Consider the following 20,183-nt stretch of genomic DNA (forward strand, 5'->3'; position numbering starts at 1 on the left):
TCTCTAAAACCAAGCAAAATCCAAGTATGTCACCATTCAAAGATGAAAAACAAGGCATTAGCCGGTTATACCCGACGAAGAGTCGTCCGGTGATTGAGGACATACATGAGGTCCTCCTCATTAACATCATCTTCTGGAACTTTAGGAAGGAGAGACATCATACTTTTAACACTCTTGTCGAGCTCTTTAAGAGTGTCACCGTAACCGCCAAAATAATAGAGAAGTAATCATAATCATATCCGATAATAGACGAAATGCGATCAAAACCATGCAAGATTACTCTCTAAAACCAAGCAAAATCCAAGTATGTCACCATTCAAAGATGAAAAACAAGGCATTAGCGGGTTATACCCGACGAAGAGTCGTCCGGTGATTGAGGACATACATGAGGTCCTCCTCATTAACATCATCTTCTGGAACTTTAGGAAGGAACTTTAGGAAGGAGAGACATCATACTTTTAACACTCTTGTCGAGCTCTTTAAGAGTGTCACCGTAGCCGCCAAAATAATAGAGAAGTAATCATAATCATATCCGACAATAGACGAAATGCGATCAAAACCATGCAAGATTACTCTCTAAAACCAAGCAAAATCCAAGTATGTCACCATTCAAAGATGAAAAACAAGGCATTAGCCGGTTATACCCGACGAAGAGTCATCCGGTGATTGAGGACATACATGAGGTCCTCCTCATTAACATCATCTTCTGGAACTTTAGGAAGGAGAGACATCATACTTTTAACACTCTTGTCGAGCTCTTTAAGAGTGTCACCGTAGCCGCTATACTGCAAATATGAACGAATCATCCCGAAAACAAAGCACCAGTAACTAATTAGTGCATGTCTCAGTTTAAGGACATAAAAGTTCATATATGTCATGACTGTATAGATGCCATCCTTACTCATGAGAGGCATTATGTGGCTTTATCTCGATATTCTCGTCAAATTTTTCGTGCATCATCATACTTGCATCTAGTTCATATGCCTGATCCATATGCCCAAAATGTTGAGTGTCATTTTTCCTCACTCAAATTGAAATACTTCATTCAAGAAACAAGAAAAAACTTAGTGAAAATGAAGATTATAACTACAGTTGAATATGAAATTTGTTAAAATCAATGAATCCGGTGTCTTCAATTCTTATTCAAGCAAATAGTGCATCATGTCAATGTCTATCTTATATGAGATTCAAAGAGATTCACTAAATAAAAGTACATTACATATTTACACTTACCTTAAGCTTAAAGATAAATTTGTCTTGTCCAAAATTCACAGTGACCTTGAAAAACAAAACAAAAACATTGAATAACAAGTCAAATGAATACAAACAATTACTTTAATATGGTACATACTCCTCATTAGGGCTATGGGAAGATACAATAGGAAATAACGGAACCTCCAGATTGTTATTGATTACGCCCACCCTGACTCCATTAAGGCTGGTACAAGGCAAGGAAATGCAAAACAAATTCAAATGGAAAAAATAAATCTATTTAATCAAATTGAAAACGTAAAATCTTACGTGAAAAATATTTGATTTGTTTTATAGATGATTCCAGCACCAACAACGTCACCCGAAGTGAAAGCCGGGCCGAACGCCTCTCCAGTTCATAAGCTTGCAAGTTTCACCATCCTTTTCTGTTTTCAAATACTTGCTACTCTTTTGTGTACATATATGCACTTGGGAGATAAATTGTTTTGTAGAATTTTTGATGAAAAAGATATTTTATGTTTCATTTCTCATGAATCTGTATTTTCAGGTTTTCTATGTTTGTTATCATGTTTTGATTTCGTATTTATTTTATGATAATTTTTTCATCGAGTTGCAAAGTTGACATGGATCTAAAACTAAGCAAGATTTTCACCTCTCGGAAAGATGAGCTAGACTGGTGGACGTTTGTCCTGTGCCGTATAGATAATGGTCCAGCTCATCGTTCCGAGATTGAAAATTTTATTTCGTGCCATATTTGCAATTTTTTTCGGATTTACTAGGATTTTTTTGTCATATTAAAGCCATTTTGTAATCCGTTGCTAAAGTAGGGACATAAAATTTCATGGCATATAAAAGCATCCGCAGCGGTTGGGAAAACGGCGTCCGTCCGTCCATTCCACCGGCAAGGATGAACTCGTCCGCCGATGTACGCTGTTCGTCCGTGCCGCTGAGCAGCCTTACGTGAAGCCGTTGGCAAAATTGATCTTTCTTTTTTTAATAAAAAAAAAAATTTTGGATTCCCAAAAAATAGAGCCGTTTATGGCCTTTTTTTATTTTTTTAATTTATTTTTTATCCCAAAATCATCTATATATACACATTAATCATCCACTTTTCACATCAAATTATCTCTCATTCATACTCTTTCATACTAAATCATCTACATCTTCCCCTTTCACCAAACCTTCTCTAAAAACTTCAAAAATGGATTTCACCGATCTCATTGCGGAAGCGGAGCGCGAAGAATAAGAATACCAGGAACAATATCGTGCCGCTTATGAAGCCTATGTCGCCGCCAATACTCCCGCCTAGGCCTGTCAAAATGGATATCGGGTATCCAATACCCGATATCCAAACCCAAAAAAGTCGGATAGTTGGATACCCAAAATCCGATTTTTCGGGTATCGGATCGGGTTTGGGTAGTGAGAATTTTGGATGATCGGGTATACACGATCGGGTATACCCGACATATCCGATTTTTTTTAAAATTAATAAATTATATTTAAATATAACTTAATTTATTAATTATATTTTAATTAATAAGTTAGCGTATGAGATAACTAATTTAGGGTATATCCAAAATTCACAACGCCTCCTCTCCACGCCTCCTCCCCTCGCCTCCTATCCACGCCTCCTCCCCTCTCCTGCCCTCTCGCTGCCCTCCACCACCGCTCTCCTAGTCTCTCCCTCTCCTCTTGGAATATAGTCCTTGCAATACAACTTTGATTATAATTATTTTATTTATTGAATTGTTTTGCCTAAATAGAATTCCACCGTGGTCTATGAAGTTATATACACATTTTTATGTTGGAAAAGCAGATGGTTCATACAACTTTTCATATTTGGCAGTAGAGTTGGTCGCATATACTTCTCAAAGTTTGTAGTTATTTTCTCTTAAATTCGAACAATTACAAGAATTTTAAATTTCTAAAAGTTTGTAGTTATTTTCTCCTGAATAATACTTCAATTTTGTATTAAATTCGAACTAAATAATAGTATGAAATAAATTCTAAAAGTTTGTAGTTAATTTTTCAAAAAAAAAGAGTCAAAATCACAATTGGGACTGGATACCTGAGTCGGGTATCCAGGTACCCGAAATAAAATTCGGATCGGGTATCGGGTATTGGATTTTTGGAATTTGGGGATCGGGAACCCGAAAATTTCGGATTGGGTATCCGCGGATACCCGATTTGACAGGCCTACTCCCGCCCCTCCTCCTCAACCAACTAGATCAAAACGTCGCTATATCCATCGTGATCGGGAGGGAGTCCACGAAAGGCTCGTTGCCAACTATTTTTCTGACCAGCCGCGGTATCCAAAAGATTACTTTCGGCGTCGTTTTCGCATGTCAAAACGGTTGTTTATGCGATTGTCAACATATTGTCCACTCGTGTTGAATCTTTCAATCAAGTGTAGACGCAACCGGTCGGCAAAGTCTCTCGGCGTTGCAAAATTGTACTTGTGCCATCCGGCAACTTGCTACTGGGCAAACGGCTGACCTCTTCGACGAGTATTTGCATGTAGGTGAGTCAACTGGAATCATATGCCTCAAATATTTTTGCGACGGCGTTCGTTCTGCTTTCGGCGAGGAATTCCTTCGAGCACCCACCACCGAAGATTGTCAACGGTTGCTTCATCTTCACGAAACCGTCCACAGTTTTCCCGGTATGCTAGGCAGCATTGACTACATGCATTGGAAGTGCAAGAATTGTTCGACTGCTTGGAGGGGGCAATACTTAAGCGGCCACAAAGGCGGCGGCCCAACGCTTATCCTTGAAGCGGTCGCCTACTACCGTCTATGGATTTGGCATGCATATTTCGGTGTCGTCGGATCCAACAACGACTTGAACATGCTCTATTCTCCACCACTCTTCGATGATGTTTTGAATGGTGTAGCACCGGCGATCGACTTCACCGTCAACGGAAATGCATACCACATGAGTTACTATCTCGCCGATGGTATCTACCCAAGGTGGTCGACTTTCGTGAAGACGTTCAGCAACCCGCAAGACCCGAGACGGATTCTTTTTGCAGAGTGTCAAGAGTCTGATCAGAAAGACGTCGAAAGAGCTTTTGGGTTCCTTCAAGGCCGATTCAACATTGTGAAGGCCCCGTCTCGACTGTGGTACGTTAAGAATATCGTCGACATCATGTACACGTGTATTATCTTGCACAACATGATTATAGCTGACGAAGGACCGATGACGGCTAACTTTTACGACGAGGATGAAGCCGGAAGCCCAACCGCGAGGTCTCCCACACGCCGAGGTGTGCATACGACGGTGAACGAGAGGATCGAAAGAAGACACACAAGGCGCGATACAAGAGCCCTTATTGAGCTACAAAAAGATCTAATCAATCACATTTGGGCGAAATTCGGCAACGAGTAGTGGGTCTTTTTAATTTTCTAGGATTTTAATTATTTATTTTTATTTTTTAGGATTTTAATTATGTAATTTTTATTTTTTGGGATTTAATTATGTAATTTTTATATTTTTAATGTGTTTTTATATTATAGAAATGTTTTTAGTAATTGAAGTATTTAAATTAAAAAATAGAATGATGAGACCTTTAAGCTTGTCCTTAGCTAAGAGCACGGATGTGGGTGTTGTGCTCTTAGCTAAGGACACGGAGTAAAAGTGGGTCCGGGCCCACCTCCGTGCTCTTAAATAAGAGCACGGATGGGATGCTCTAAGTAAACACGATCTGCAGTGGTTATGAAATAGTATACTGTTGCTGAATAATTTGAGTATTCCTTTTGGAATTAATGTGATTCTTATGTAACAGAGAATATGGGCTGCATTATGATTATGAATGCATCTAACATTCAGCTGTCATCTTGAGTTCTAAATAATTTTTGAATGATCCAGTTCACTTTCGCTTATTAAATATAATAAGTAGTAGTGTATGTTTAATACGATTTTTGTGCAATTAAAAATATGATATTAAGATTGTATCCAAAGATTTTTGTTGGCCTAAATAAAGTTTAGATGTATTGTTTGTTTACAAATACTTAAATAAAAATAGACTGCACTAAAATATTCAAATTATAATTTAGCATGGATAAAAATATTTTATTATTAGTATCATTTTCTAAAAAAGTTTGTGTTTTATCCATTTCTAAGTAAAAAGCCTGTGCTATCTAGACTTAATTTTTAGGGGTTATTTTTTTTATAAATAAACTTTCAACATTTCTTATTTTAATTCCGAAATTTTAATTTTTTGAATTTAAATACAAATTAATAGTCATGCCTGAATTTAAAATAAAGGGTAGGGCAATAAATTCAAAATCTATCAAAGAAAAATTAGTAAATCTCAAAATTTGGGAAATTTCAAGAATATCTCAAAGGTCGTGTATCGATGGACAAATTACCTTCTTTTGCTTCTTCCATTCAAACGGTATGGGAGATAAATCAGAAAATGTTGAAAGTTCGTTTCAAGCAAATAACCATTGACTTAAACATTTACAAGATACATTATGAGTACAAATGAGATATCTATGAAGTAAAAAAAATACTACACCCTCCAACCATAAAAGGTAGTCTCATATTTTAACGACACGAGTTTTAATGTACAATATTTAATAAAATATGAGAAATGAAATACGAATAAATATATAAGAGAAAAAAAAATTAATGTAAAAGTCTATATAAATATAAATGAGAGTCGTTTTGATAGATTGATAAAATTAGAAAAATGACACAATTTTTCAGCGCGTATAAACAATAAATTTGACCATTTTCCTTTCATTCTGTCTAACACAATTTGATAGTGATCTATATTATGGTCCATTAAATAGAAAAATGACACAATTTTTTAGAACGTATAAACATTACATTGAATCATTTTCATTTCATTGTCTCCAAGCACAAACTGATAGTGATCTATATTATGCCCTACTGTATTAATTATTTTTCTTACCAATAAATCTCTAAGCACAAATTGATAGTGATCTACATTATGCTCTATTAATTATTTTTTCTTACCAATTAATCAAACACAAATTTTAAATTTCGAGTGAGTTCAAATTTCCGATAATATAAACTTTAAATTTAAATTTATTTAGTTATTATAAAAAGTCATTTTTAGGAGAATAGTAACCACAATGATGGTGTCTACATATGTGTGTCTACTTGTGGAAAGATTGGAGCTTTTTGGTGAGTCTTCTTGATTTATTCATTTTAAAGTAAAACAATGGTTGGAGTTTATGTTTTGATGATATGGGTCTTGTCTTGTGTGTTTATATATCTGCATGTAGTTGGCTACTTATTGCTTGTGGAAAGATTGGAACTTTATGGTGGCTCTTCTTGATTTTTTTCATTTTTTTTTTTATAAATTTGTTGGTGTTTCTCTGTTTTCAGGCTATGGATCTTGTGTTTCCCATTTTATTAATTGAATAGCTATGAGGATATTAAAATCTTGAAATTTTACATTGTGTTGATATTGTATTGAAATCGTGTTGAGGAGTTTTGAGTTTGTACAATATAAGCCGGAGTTAAAATGTATCCAAATTTTATATCAAAACAAATATCAAAAAGTGGTCAGTTAGATCAAAATATCGCTTTAACAGCTTAAGGCCGAATTCGTAGACTCCTACTCGACCGAGTAGGTGTTGTGCTTGAAATAATTAATGACTCCAACTGAAAGGCTTCATTTATTTGAAAATAATAAATTAATTGATAAAAGGAAATTAGAGGTTCGACAAATTATACATCATAAGCTATCAAATCTTGGTATGTACACAAATGAATTGTTCATATTATATAGTACTAATATGGGACCAGTTACTGTATACTATAAACTAAACTATCATATCTCAGATTTTGAAGGTTTAGTTATATTTTCTCTATAAATATGTATAGGTAAAATGAGTATTTGTTTGGTAAAAATACATCAGTGTTATTAGCAACGATAAAAACATATGAACATTTTGCAAAATGTTTAACAAGATCACAAACTCAAAGAATAACAAGAAAATTGAACTCCAAAAACGATATTACTACCTCTGTCCCTGAAAATTTGATACATATTACCATTTCGGTCAGTTCCTACTCCCTCTGTCCCGTTAGAAATGAAACGTTTTCCTTTTTAGGTTGTCCCAATAAAAATGAAACGTTTCCTAAAATAGAAACAACACTCTCTCTACTTTTTCTTCTATCTTACTTTACTCTCTCTTCATTAACTCACAAAACACCACTGCATAAAATCTTGTGCCGAAAAGCAAATGTTGCATATGAGTAGGCCAAAAGAGAGAGAAATGGGCCGACCATAAAACCATACATTATCATAAAGTTCAAAAACATGATCGTAATTATGGAACTTACAATACACGACTTCGTTGAAATAGACCCAAGTCATTCTTGTAAAGTCGTCAATGAAGAGGATGAAGTACCTGTTATTCTCAAATGTCGGAGTCCTCATCGGACCACACACGTCAGTGTGTATTAGCTCCAGAACCTTCTTAGCTCTCCATGTTTTGCCTGAAGGAAATGGCTTCCTGTGTTGTTTGCCTTCCATACATTTTCCACACACTGCATCATTTGGTTGGATGGGTGGAAGATCTCTCATCATATTTTTCTGGTGAAGTATCTTCAGCCCATGTAGATTGAAATGCCCGAACCTTCGGTGCCATAGCCATGATGGATCTTCCTGAACTTTTAGTGCGGCTTCTACGTATCGCCAGCAGAGTGGAAAGTTCCTCTGTTTCTGCATCTTTATCTTTATTTTTGTTATCATAAATTGTGCATGAATCACCTTTAAAGATCAGTGAATATCCTTTCTCCATCATTTGACCCACACTTGGTAGATTAGCATCAAGTTTAGGAACTAACAGCACATCTTTAATGAGACGCGCTATAGTTCCTTTTCCTTCAACATCTACAAGTTCTCCATTCCCAAGCTTAACTTGAGATTTGATTGTTCTGTCCATGTCTCTGAATTGCTTCTCATCTCCGGTCATATGATTGCTGCAGCCGCTATCTTCATTCTTCACTTCTGATGCAGCATGGCAGGCGTAAAATATATTCTCTTCGCACTCGTTTTCTTCTGAAAAATTAGCTTGATATTTTTTGCAAAGGCGACAATCTTTTTCTTCATGCCCGAACTTCTCACAGTTTTTGCATTGTGGTTTGTTTTTAAACCAACAATCTCTTCGGAAATAGTATATCCCTTATCGACAATATCCCATAGGCTTTGGGACATAAAGTATGTCCTCATTTTAATAGCCCAATAGTTATAGTGTTCTCCTGAAAAAGTAGGGATTGGTATTTGATGGTTACTTGAAGATGTGGCCATTGTGGGAAATTAGATATGGGATTGGAAAGGTGTAGTGAAAACTAGCTACGCCCAGTTTAATGATCCAACCGAGCTCTGGTACCACTGATGATTTTTAGAAATATATTTGATGAGGATGGTTTGTAGAAGGCAGAACTGATGGTTGGTGGAAATATATTTGAATGAGGGAGTCTTTCTTGTTTAAGTAAAATATGGTATTCTTATTTCACTACTAGAAACTACACGTTACATACATATTTATAGTTGATAATGGATAAGGTAATCCTTATCTCATCATCACTAATATCATGTTTAGGATAGTGATAGAATGCAAACTTATATATTTTACAAACTCAAAACTCTTCAACACAGTTTCAACACTATTTCAATACAATGTCAACATAGTGTAAGATTTTAAGATTTTAATGTCAACACAATATTAACACAGCATCAATCATTGACAATCGTTGAAATTCTATTGACATTTTCCCGTTAATGCTTTTTTGTGATCTGTTGACATTTTTTAATAGTGTAGATCATAGTTTTGAGTTTGTACCATATTTAGAGTTTTCATTTTGATCACTTTCCATCATATTTATCTATAATTTTATTCTTATCCTTATCTATAATTCCATCCTTATCTCTAATTTAGTCTACATAATTCTAGATTTATACATATGGCAAAAAAGTAAGAAATATCTATTTCTAGAATTATGTAGAATGAGGACCTATTTTCTATATTAACATCATCTTCTGAAACTTTAGGAAGGAGCGACATCATACTTTTAACAGTCTTGTCGATCTCTTTAAGAGTGTCACCGTAGCCGCTAAACAGCAAATATGAACGAATCATCCCGAAAACAAAGCACCAGTAACTAATTAGTGCATGTCCCAGTTTAAGGACATAAAAGTTCATATATGTCATGACTGTATATATGACATCCTTACTCATGAGAGGCATTATGTGGCTTTATCTCGATATTCTCATCAAATTTTTCATGCATCATCATACTTGCATCTAGTTTATATGCCTGATCTATATGCCCAAAATGTAGAGTGTCATTTTTCCTCACTCAAATTGAAATACGTCATTCAAGAAACAAGAAAAAACTTAGTAAAAATGAAAATTATAACTACAGTTGAATATAAAATTTGTTAAAATCAATGAATCCGGTGTCATCAATTCTTATTCAAGCAAATAGTGCATCATGTCAATGTCTATCTTATATGAGATTCAAAGAGATTCACTAAATAAAAGTACATTACATATTTACACTTACCTTAAGCTTAAAGATAAATTTGTCTTGTCCAAAATTTACAGTAACCCTGAAAAACAAAACAAAAACATTGAATAACAATTCAAATGAATACAAATAATTACTTTAATATGGTACATACTCCTCATTAGGGCTATGGGCAGATAAAATAGGAAATAACGGAACCTCCATATTGTTATTGATTACGCCCACCCTGACTCCATTAAGGCTGGTACAAGGCAAGGAAATGCAAAATAAATTCAAATGGAAAAAACAAATCTATTTAATCAAATTAAAACGTAAAATCTTACGTGAAAAATATTTGATTTGTTTTATAGATGATTCCCGCACCAACAACGTCACCCGACGTGAAAGTCGGGCCGAACGCCTCTCCAGTTCGTAAGCTTGCAAGTTTCACTATCTTTTTCTGTTTTCGAATACTTGCTACTCTTTTGTGTACATATATGCACTTGAGAGATAAATTGTTTTGTAGAATTTTTGATGAAAAAAAGATATTTTATGTTTCATTTCTCATGAATCTGTATTTTCAGCTTTTCTATGTTTGTTATCATGTTTTGATTTCGTATTTATTTTATGATAATTTTTTCATCGAGTTGCAAAGTTGACATGGATCTAAAACTATGCAAGATTTTCACCTCTCAGAAAGATAGCTAGACTGGTGGACGTTTGTCCTGTGCAGTATAGATAATGGTCCAGCTCATCATTCCGATATTGAAAATTTTATTTCGTGTCATATTTGTAATTTTTTTCGGATTTACTAGGATTTTTTTTGTCATACTAAAGCCATTTTATAATCCGTTGCTAAAGTAGGGACATAAAATTCCATGGCATATAAGAGCATCCGCAGCGGTTGGGAAAACGGCGTCCGTCCGTCCGTTCCAGCGGCAAGGACGAGCTCGTCCGCCGATGTACGCCGTCCGTCCGTGCAACGTGAAGCCGTTGGCAAAATTGATCTTTCTTTTTTAAAAAAAATAAAATTTCAGAAATAATTTGAAATAATACCAAAAAAATAAAAAATATATATACTTTGGATTCCCAAAAAATAGAGCCGTTTATGGCCTTTTTTATTTATTTTTTATCCCAAAATCATCTATATATACACATTAATCATCCACTTTTCACATCAAATTATCTATCATTCATACTTTTTCATACTAAATCATCTACATCTTCCTCTCTCACCAAACCTTCTCTAAAAAATTCAAAAATGGATTTCACCGATCTCATTGCGGTAGCGGAGCGCGAAGAACAAGAATATCAGGAACAATATTGTGCCGCCTATGAAGCCTATGTCGCCGCCAATACTCCCGCCTAGGCCTGTCAAAATGGATATCGGGTATTGGATACCCGATATCCAAACCCGAAAAAGTCGGATAATTGGATACTCAAAATCCGATTTTTCGGGTATCGGATCGGGTTCGGGTAGTGAGAATTTTGGATCGGGTATCGGTTACCCGATACCCGATCGGGTATACCCGTCATATCCGATTTTTTTTTTAATTAATAAATTATATTTAAATATAACTTAATTTATTAATTATATTTTAATTAATAAGTTACCGTATAAGATAACTAATTTAGGGTATATCCAAAATTCACAGCGCCTCCTCTCCACGCCTCCTCCCCTCTCGCTGCCCTCCACCACCGCTCTCCTAGTCTCTCCCTCTCCTCTTGGAATATAGTCCTTGCAATACCTCAAAATAAAGATGCAGCAACATTGATTTATTATTATTTTATTTATTGAATTGTTTTGCCTAAATAGAATTCCACCATGGTCTATGAAGTTATATACACATTTTTATGTTGGAAAAGCAGATGGTTATACAACTTTTCATATTTCGCAGTAGAGTTGGCCGCATATACTTCTCAAAGTTTGTAGTTATTTTCTCTTAAATTCGAACAATTACAAGAATGTTAAATTTTCAAAAGTTTGTAGTTATTTTCTCCCGAATAATACTTCAACTTTGTATTAAATTCGAACTAAATAATAGTATGAAATAAATTCTAAAAGTTTGTAGTTAATTTTTCAAAAAAAAAAAAAATCAAAATCACAATTGGGACTGGATACCTGATTTTTCGGGACTGGATACCCGAAATAAAATTCGGATCGGGTATCGGGTATTGGATTTTTCGAATTTCGGGATCGGGAACCCGAAAATTTCGGATCGGGTATCCGCGGATACCCGATTTGACAGGCCTACTCCCGCCCCTCCTCCTCAACCAACTAGATCAAAACGTCGCTACATCCATCGTGATCGGGAAGGAGCCCACGAAAGGCTCGTTGCCAACTATTTTTCCGACCAGCCGCGGTATCTAGAAGATTACTTTCGGCGCCGTTTTCGCATGTCAAAACGGTTGTTAATGCGATTGTCAACACATTGTCCACTCGTGTTGAATACTTTCAATCAGGTGTAGACGCAGCCGGTCGGCAAAGTCTCTCGGCGTTGCAAAATTGTACTTGTGTCTGTTGGGGATAATCGCAGCGGAAAATGCAAAACAAATAAATCCACATAAGAATCTATTTAGGTGATTATGTGGGTCGATTCAATTTCATGCTTCAACATGTAGAAACATATAATTGCGCAATTAATCACATAATTTAAATTAAATTATGTTATTGAATACTTACAACAATGATTCTCCAAAGAATCGAAGTGGTTTGCTACTTCTCCACGTGTAGATCTTGAAGCTTGATTATGAATGCAAGACCAAAGATCTTCTAACCTATGATCCTTAACTCTATAGATCTAAATTCCTTGTTGGAGGAATCTCTTAGAAATTATAAGAATCTTGAAGGAGAAGACAAGAAAGCCAAGTGTGGAGGCTAGGGTTTGTGATAACTTATGTCTCATCTCCTTACATTCTTATTTATAGAGTTTATGATGGGCTAGATTAGGGATCTATGAGGCTCCCCATTGGACCTTCTTTACCTATATGTTTAGTAGTAGAATTAAATATAATAATAGAGCAAATTGCAAAACCAACTAACCAAATAACAAATCAATAATAACAGTACTCGTCAACTTAGACAAAATTGTCTTTCGGTCAATTTTTTTTATTTCTTATTTGCATTCTCAATATGAGACACCCATGTGCGTGCGGTTTCATCATTGTTCTTATCTAAATTGCCGCACCCGATTCGCCGGTCTCGTAGTGTCACACTTGCCACTCTTGTAGTGTCACACGGTCTCTCCCTCGATTCGCCGACATTATGAGCGCCGCATCTTCGCATGTTGTTGTAAGCTTGTCTGGGTTCGACTCTTGACCCGTAAATGGAAAATTGAGCACCCAATATGCATACTAAATCTATGTGCGACTGTTCTCGATACAAAGTGTCATGTTTGGTGTGCTGGTGTAATTTGACCGAATTCATACTATGCATACCAAACCTACATGCAGCTTGACTCACTACGTGATATGTTGCTATGAATTGGCTGAATTCATACCAATTGAAACATGTGCGTGGGCAAATTTGAGATATAGTACTAGTATATGAATTTGTCGAATGGATACCGTCATACCTTCGTGGTCCGTGAATCAATACGAGCTACACATATCGAATAATGAGAGTTTGTAAAGCATGATTTAGATTTATACCATGCATACCAATCCACAATAAAACACAATGAAGCAAAGTTTATTATAGTTGTACATTTATTCATAGAATTAGTGATTTTTCCTAGCTTTGGTTGCGCAAAACGTGACAATAGTATTCTCCTAACGCCCAGATGGGGAATATGTTTCTGTATGCAGCATACGAACAAGTGCAATTCCCATTGTAGATTCCCATTATCTCCTGAGAATACAGTGAAACAAATGATAAATGAATTTATTTTCTTTTCAATGATCATTTATTTCAAGAAGTAGCTGATACACACAATGTTAACTGTTGGAATCAATGCTCTTAAAATCTGAAAGTAACTTGTCACAGGCTCACAGCAATATCAAAATAATTTATAATTAACAGAATTACCTGCTGTGGGAAATCCCCATTCTCACATTGAGAATTTATAAGAACTTTCGCTGCACGATGCAATGGCGTGGGATCTCTCTCGGCCTGCAAATCATCGTAACACAAGACGAAGAAACGCATCAGCCACTCGTTCCTTCAACTTTCATCATTTTTCATATTTACATGTGTTATGAAATGGCTGATGGTTATGATAATGCAGGCATTAACTCAGTGCAAGAAATGCAGAGTATTTTTTTTATTTAAATTTTTCTTTACCTGCCCAGCTTCAATAAGAGCCATCAATGCCCATGCTGTATTCACCACATGAGACTTGTTACCTTTTAGATTTGTATACACCTAAATACATATGCAAACCGTAATTCATCAACCGTTGTAACACATCACCACATGTATATCAGAGATGGGCCAATTTAGAAAATCTCAAAACCTTGTTTTGACACGATAGATAACTCTCACCCCAGCCACCACAAGGGAGCTGTTTAGACAGCAAGAAATCACGAGCTTTGCGAATGGTAGAGCTACCATTGGAGCTTCGCCCAGCTGCCACGAGGCCTTTCACCCCGAACCATGTTCCATAAGTGTAGCAAACTCCCCAACTTCCATACCTGCAACAAAATGTTGATCTTCCTATTAATGACGAAGAAATCAATGTATGCATGATTCCTGGTCCAAAACCAAAGGGAGGGAAAACTGACCAGGACCCATCTGCTTCTTGAATATTTTCAATGAACTTAGCACCTTTTTCTATACAGCTTTCCACTTCTTCTCTTCTGTGAACAGGATGTGATCGTGTGAATTCTGTTAACCCTTGAATTGCAGCTGAGGTGCATTCCACACAGCTGCAGTTAAGTCAGATTGGTTAAGAGGATGAACTATTCATTGCATGATGAATTTCACGCAATGATTACTCACGTTTATATGATTGCACAGATGACTTTTATTGATTAACATTGAAATGAAGACTTGAGTTAGTGACAAAAGCATAAATATATATGCTTTTGATGACATGAGATGATACAAAAAGCTCCAAAAGTTTGTTGAGCATGGATAAGCAAAGGGCAAAGCTGCAGAGGCGTCTTACGGATAGTCAATGATGATATTGCCAAAAGTTTCAGCAGGGTTGATTAGCTGCATGATAAACGTGCAGAATCACATTAGTCATGTGTTTTCAAGTTGGATTATTTACAAAAAGTTAAGGACTTATGGTAATACAAAAACTGCCTAGATTAAGGCTTGAAATCAAGAGCATGAAAGTGTGCGCTATAATTGGCAATGTCCATGCTGGGAAAATGTACCTCCAACCAGTTATAGGACCGTGCCAACTCATACGTTCCGTAGCCTCCATTTGCATTCTACAAAAAGTTTTGGAATCTGATCTCACTTCTCTTTATCCTTTCAATATGTAATAAAGATAAAAGAAGTTTGCACACAGGAGTGCCTTTTTGGCTATGCATTTCCATTTTAACTATGAAACCAATGAAGTCCAATCGTAGACAGGGATACCTGTAGGGATAGAATAACATTCACGGCATCATAGAGCCTCTTTGCATCCAGTGGTTCACCGACAATTTCAGATGGTAACTTCGACAATAACAGAACTGCCTGAGTAGAAGGAACATAGTACCATGACAGTTCTACCAATAATTTATGATATATTAGGGAAAGAATGAAATCTGAAAAAAAAACACTAGAAAATAAAAAAAATAAAAATAATCATCCGATGTAACTAACTTTCAGGCCCTCAGAAGTGCAATCTGAAACCGGCCATCCCTGGTCTCCGGTCGAAAATGGCCAGGCACCTTTGGAAATGTGACGATACCAAAACTCTAGATTTCCAGGACAGTCGTGTAGCAACTTTAAAGGCGAAAATGAGGATGATGTCAGATGATTGATTTGGATTATTAGACCTGAATTAATGGGCATAAAGGAAAGATCAAGGTTAACCTGGGATTGCTTTAAGTATGTATGTGCTTTTCGTAAAGTTGGGCCAAATTCTTCACCAAGCTTTGTTGAAATTATGGCTTGAAGAGCAAAGGCAGTGTCCCATAACTGGCTTCCATGGTATCCCTAAAATGTAAGATTTTGCATGGTAGAGACTCAGCAGAATAAAATTTTAACAATAAAACTTATGAAAGGTGAATACATAACTAGTTCTGCTTGTAGAAGAAAGATATCATAATGGATGCAACATAAACAGATCTGAAACTAGAATGCTGTGACAAAGATGTTAATATGAGTAGAACTGAACCATCATTTTCATGCCGTCTTCAGCAATCCACAGATAATCATAAATTCTTGGAAGATGCATTTTGAAAGCTTCTGAATTTTGATCTTCCACCCAACAGCAAAGCATGTTTAGCACCTGCAAACTCATTGTGAATATTTTTTTTCTAGAATGACTTGCTTTCCAGATTCAACATTTTTATGAATTTTGAATAAAACTTCACAAATAACTACAAGGGTTTGGATGTCAAACAATTTTAGATGTACCTTGTTTACAGGGCCTAAACATATATAATTAGTGTTCTCATCCTCGTAATGTATGTGCTCCATTACAGTTCGCAGAGCTTTAGCTCTCAACTTATTCCCGGGCCATCGCATCAAAACGGGTTCCACAACTTTGTCAAGGGTAGCCCAAAGCATGTCTTGTACAAGAGGATGAGGGTAGTAGAGATCTTCCTGCAGCAGAAGAAACATAATCAGTTAGAGTATTTACCGCAAACACAGAATGAGGTTCTTTCTAAAATTTTGTTTAAAACTTGTGATTCCAAACTACAATATGACTCTTTAGGAATTTATATGTGGCTCTAACTCACCTTTGCACATTCATTGCGAGCTCTGTCCCAGTCTATTTCACTGTATGGAACTGTATAAAGTTCCTTCCTAAGTGAAAGTACTGTGGGTGTGATTGGGCCAACGAATCTTTTCCCATACAAATAGGACATAGGGAGGTATACCATTCGACAATGATTCCACATCCTTCCTGAAATTTGGATCAAAGAATAATCTGTTTCATATACGGAATAAAGCGTGCAAGACAGAATGACATCAAAAAGCTCTTCCAAGAAATGAAAATATGTTGAAGTAACAGATATTGGGGGAATATATTTGCCAAAATCTATTGTTTTGGTTTGAGGTGATCTGATCATGAGATACTAATAATCATGATGAAAATAGTTAGTTGATTATCTCTATTCCAAGTACCTTGATCCTCTTACAGTTAACAACATAGATTTTAGACATGATACAGAAAGCAAGCACTCTTGATCATTGAAGAAAACTATGAGTACATAAGTCATGTCACTGTTAGTAGAAACCAAAGAGATGGCCAATAGTCTCAAAGTAGTGAAGTTCACCTGGATGGAATGGAAGAATATAGGGAAGGAGCCACATCTCAGGTAGCATAGGATTGTTTCCAGACCACTCGAAAACCCCAAGTACCTAAACCGTAAAGAAATAAAGAAAAAGAACAAAAAATCATAAGTGTGCATACACAAGGTATGGTGCATTTGGAGCATTTTATATCAAACAGCAAATAAAAGGGATGAGTTCTGAACTGAGAGCCACATCTTTCCCCATGATGTTATTGCAGTGGCCCCACCGTGACTTAAAATCCATTCTCGACATTTCTCCATTGATCCATCTCCACCTTCTGCTTCTTCACCAAGCAGCCTCAACATAACATAGTTCATAACAGAACCAAGCATGGTGCTTGGACCCTCGATGTGCAGACCCCATCCACCATCTTCGTTCTGTTTCAATGCACATTTAGCTGTAAACCACATATAGTTCCACAGAATGATACCATAAATACACATGTTGAAATCCAGTCTTCACCTGATGATTGTACAGATAACGAAGCGCCTCTCGTTTGTGCTCTTCTGGAAAAGCTGTATTTAATGCCCCAGTAACAGATAGTGCAATGACCTTAAAAAACACACACACACACACACACACAGACAATCTCAATTACATTCTTCAAGTCATTTTGGGGGATCAATTCATCTTGCAAACACAGAAAACAAGATAGGGCACAATTTTCCCCAAATCTCATAATTCAATTGAATACTTACAAGTCCAGGCAAAAGAAACAATGAACCTCCATAATCTCCTGGCCATTGACCATCATCAGCCTGCAGAGTTGAATGGAAACCGATGCCCCTTCTCAATGTATTCACCACTTTATCTTCTGTGATATCTTCGACATCATCCACTTTCACTTGGGGCAAATTCACAGTGCTCCGATTCTCCTTCGCAAACTACATAATTTCATCAGATTTTAATTACTACTAAGGCAAAATTAATCAATCGAAACTAATTACCTGGAGTCTCATGAGGAGATCGGAAGAATGCTTCCTCTCGAAACGATGATCGCGAAACTCCTCGCGAAGCTTCTCGATCTCGGCGAGCTCGTCGTGGGAGCCGAGGCTGGGGTCGAACTCCCAGATTTGGCGGCCGACGTGGCCATTTGCAGAGCGCAGCCAAGGGCTCGAATTCGATCCCTCCCCAAACTTCAACTTCCACATTTGAAATTGAAATTGAAATTCTCTGTCTCTCTTTTATACCACCAATCAGCAGTAATAAAATCGTGTAAGAAATCGAGGAACAAATTCAAGTTTTCATGGATTAAATTACCAGAAATCAAATGGAAACAGTGAGGAACAAATGCAAGTTCATCGCATGCATGCAGATGGTGCTTTTTCATGTTTAAGAAGAAGTCTCATATGCGTTGACGCCGTGGACTGAGACTTCTGAGTTTACTTCGATTCAAACCATGGCTTTTTTCTTCTCCAAATTCCATCATTGATTGACAAGCATTAGCTGCCATTTTTGACTTTACATCAAATGCGTTGTGGAAAAAACCTCCAACGCACTCGTTTCATCTTGTGCTCCAAATTCTTAAAGTTGGCTCCCATTTTACGGTTTGAAACTTAGAATTAGATATTTTGATTAATTTTAGTACTTAATTATTGCTAATATGAAATTAATATCGTATCCACATAAAATTTTCATACTTAAATACTAGGAGTATCATTTATGTTTAATAATATGTATGCAACTTATACTAACTAAGTTACAGTAATAACTTATAATTAATATCAATTTGCAGTTAAAAATATTATCACTAAGACATAAATTTATCAATTTTCTTATATTGATAAACTTATATCTTTATGTTGATATTTAAATTTACATGTTGTATTGATATAATTATGTCTATATTACACAAATTGAAAGTTATTAGTTATTATTATAAATTAGTTAGCACACTAACGCAACACATCCAAAGTATGCATATTGTCGATTGAATTCAAACTAGTGGCATTTGACTTCAAGAATTAATACTTTATGGGCATACGTCCGATTTAAAAAATTATATACTACTATCTCATAATTAAATATATACTATAATCATTAAATTATTTCACCACTTAATCTCAGGTGAATAATTCTATGATATTATGTCTTAGCTACTTTTCTAATTAAAATAATTTCACAATTTAATCCTATATAAATAATTGTTATAATAATAAATCATAACAACAATCAAACGACACTTTAACTTATAAAATATGTCTTTATAATATACCCGGAATAATTTTTATGTTGCGTTATTTTTAATAGCAAACTTGTGATAAGAAAATACGGTAAGAGTAAAGGTGATTTTTTTTATCACATTTTCATGAACCCTATACTATTTCTTTTATGTTCCATTAGATGGAAAGATTAGAAAAATGATGATAATAATATTATTATCATTAATTGAAGTGAAAACATTGAAAAGAAGGAAATTTTAACTACCCGAACTTATTTCCATCATATCCAAAAAAAATAGTACTACTGTGCATCACGATTAAGAGCATCTCCAATGGTCGGTTAGCGACCGGCTAGTCGATTCGCGGCGCTGGCCGATCGGCTAGCCGAACCATTGGAGGCGGCCAGCGGGAAATCAGCTAAAATTTCGGCGTGGGCTGGCCGATCGCGACGCGCAGGCCGGCATTGTGGCGTGTCGATCGGCCAACGATGGGCCAGTGCTATATTTTAATTTTTTTAATTATTTTTTTAAAAAAATTAATTCTTTTTTTTAATTTTTGAAAAACTATATAAACGCGATTTTCTCTATCTCTAAATTTCTGTACAAGAGCAACATCTAGCGATGGACAACAACAACGACCCTCGTTCGGCTAGCGGCAAACTATAACGGATTCAAGGCATACTAACATTTTTTAATGTATTTTTTTAATAAATTAGTGAGGAGTAGAGTGGGGAGGTGGCTCGTGTGTGGAAACCCGGATTTTTTTTTATTATGTAATTTTTTTGATTTTTAGTTAATGTACTTTTTTTATTTAAATAAAATTAATGAATTTTCCCGTATATGTCTCGTAAATTTAATTCGGTAATTTAATCGTAATTTTAATTTCGTAAATGTAGTATATTTTGAATTATTTTT

At 35.7% G+C, this 20,183-nt stretch overlaps 1 protein-coding gene across 1 annotated transcript; it reads right to left on the bottom strand.

The window, feature by feature from the left end:
• Positions 1–13,329: 13,329 nt before the first annotated feature.
• On the bottom strand, positions 13,330–18,492 carry LOC125197063 (cycloartenol Synthase-like). Its single transcript, XM_048095760.2, has 18 exons — positions 18,055–18,492; positions 17,806–17,991; positions 17,570–17,659; positions 17,290–17,484; positions 17,089–17,173; positions 16,549–16,715; positions 16,223–16,411; positions 15,981–16,094; positions 15,677–15,799; positions 15,464–15,586; positions 15,236–15,334; positions 15,028–15,084; positions 14,814–14,860; positions 14,428–14,571; positions 14,160–14,337; positions 13,988–14,068; positions 13,733–13,816; positions 13,330–13,555 (listed from the first exon to the last, which is right to left on the bottom strand). The coding sequence occupies exons 1-18, from the start codon at positions 18,256–18,258 to the stop codon at positions 13,439–13,441; spliced, it is 2,283 nt and encodes a 760-aa protein (XP_047951717.2). The 5' UTR covers positions 18,259–18,492; the 3' UTR covers positions 13,330–13,438.
• Between the last annotated feature and the right edge of the window lie 1,691 nt (positions 18,493–20,183).

Source organism: Salvia hispanica, chromosome 4 (assembly GCF_029641045.1).
Source record: "Salvia hispanica isolate PSC_SH4W2 chromosome 4, Shi_PSC_v1, whole genome shotgun sequence".
NCBI lineage: Eukaryota > Viridiplantae > Streptophyta > Magnoliopsida > Lamiales > Lamiaceae > Salvia > Salvia hispanica.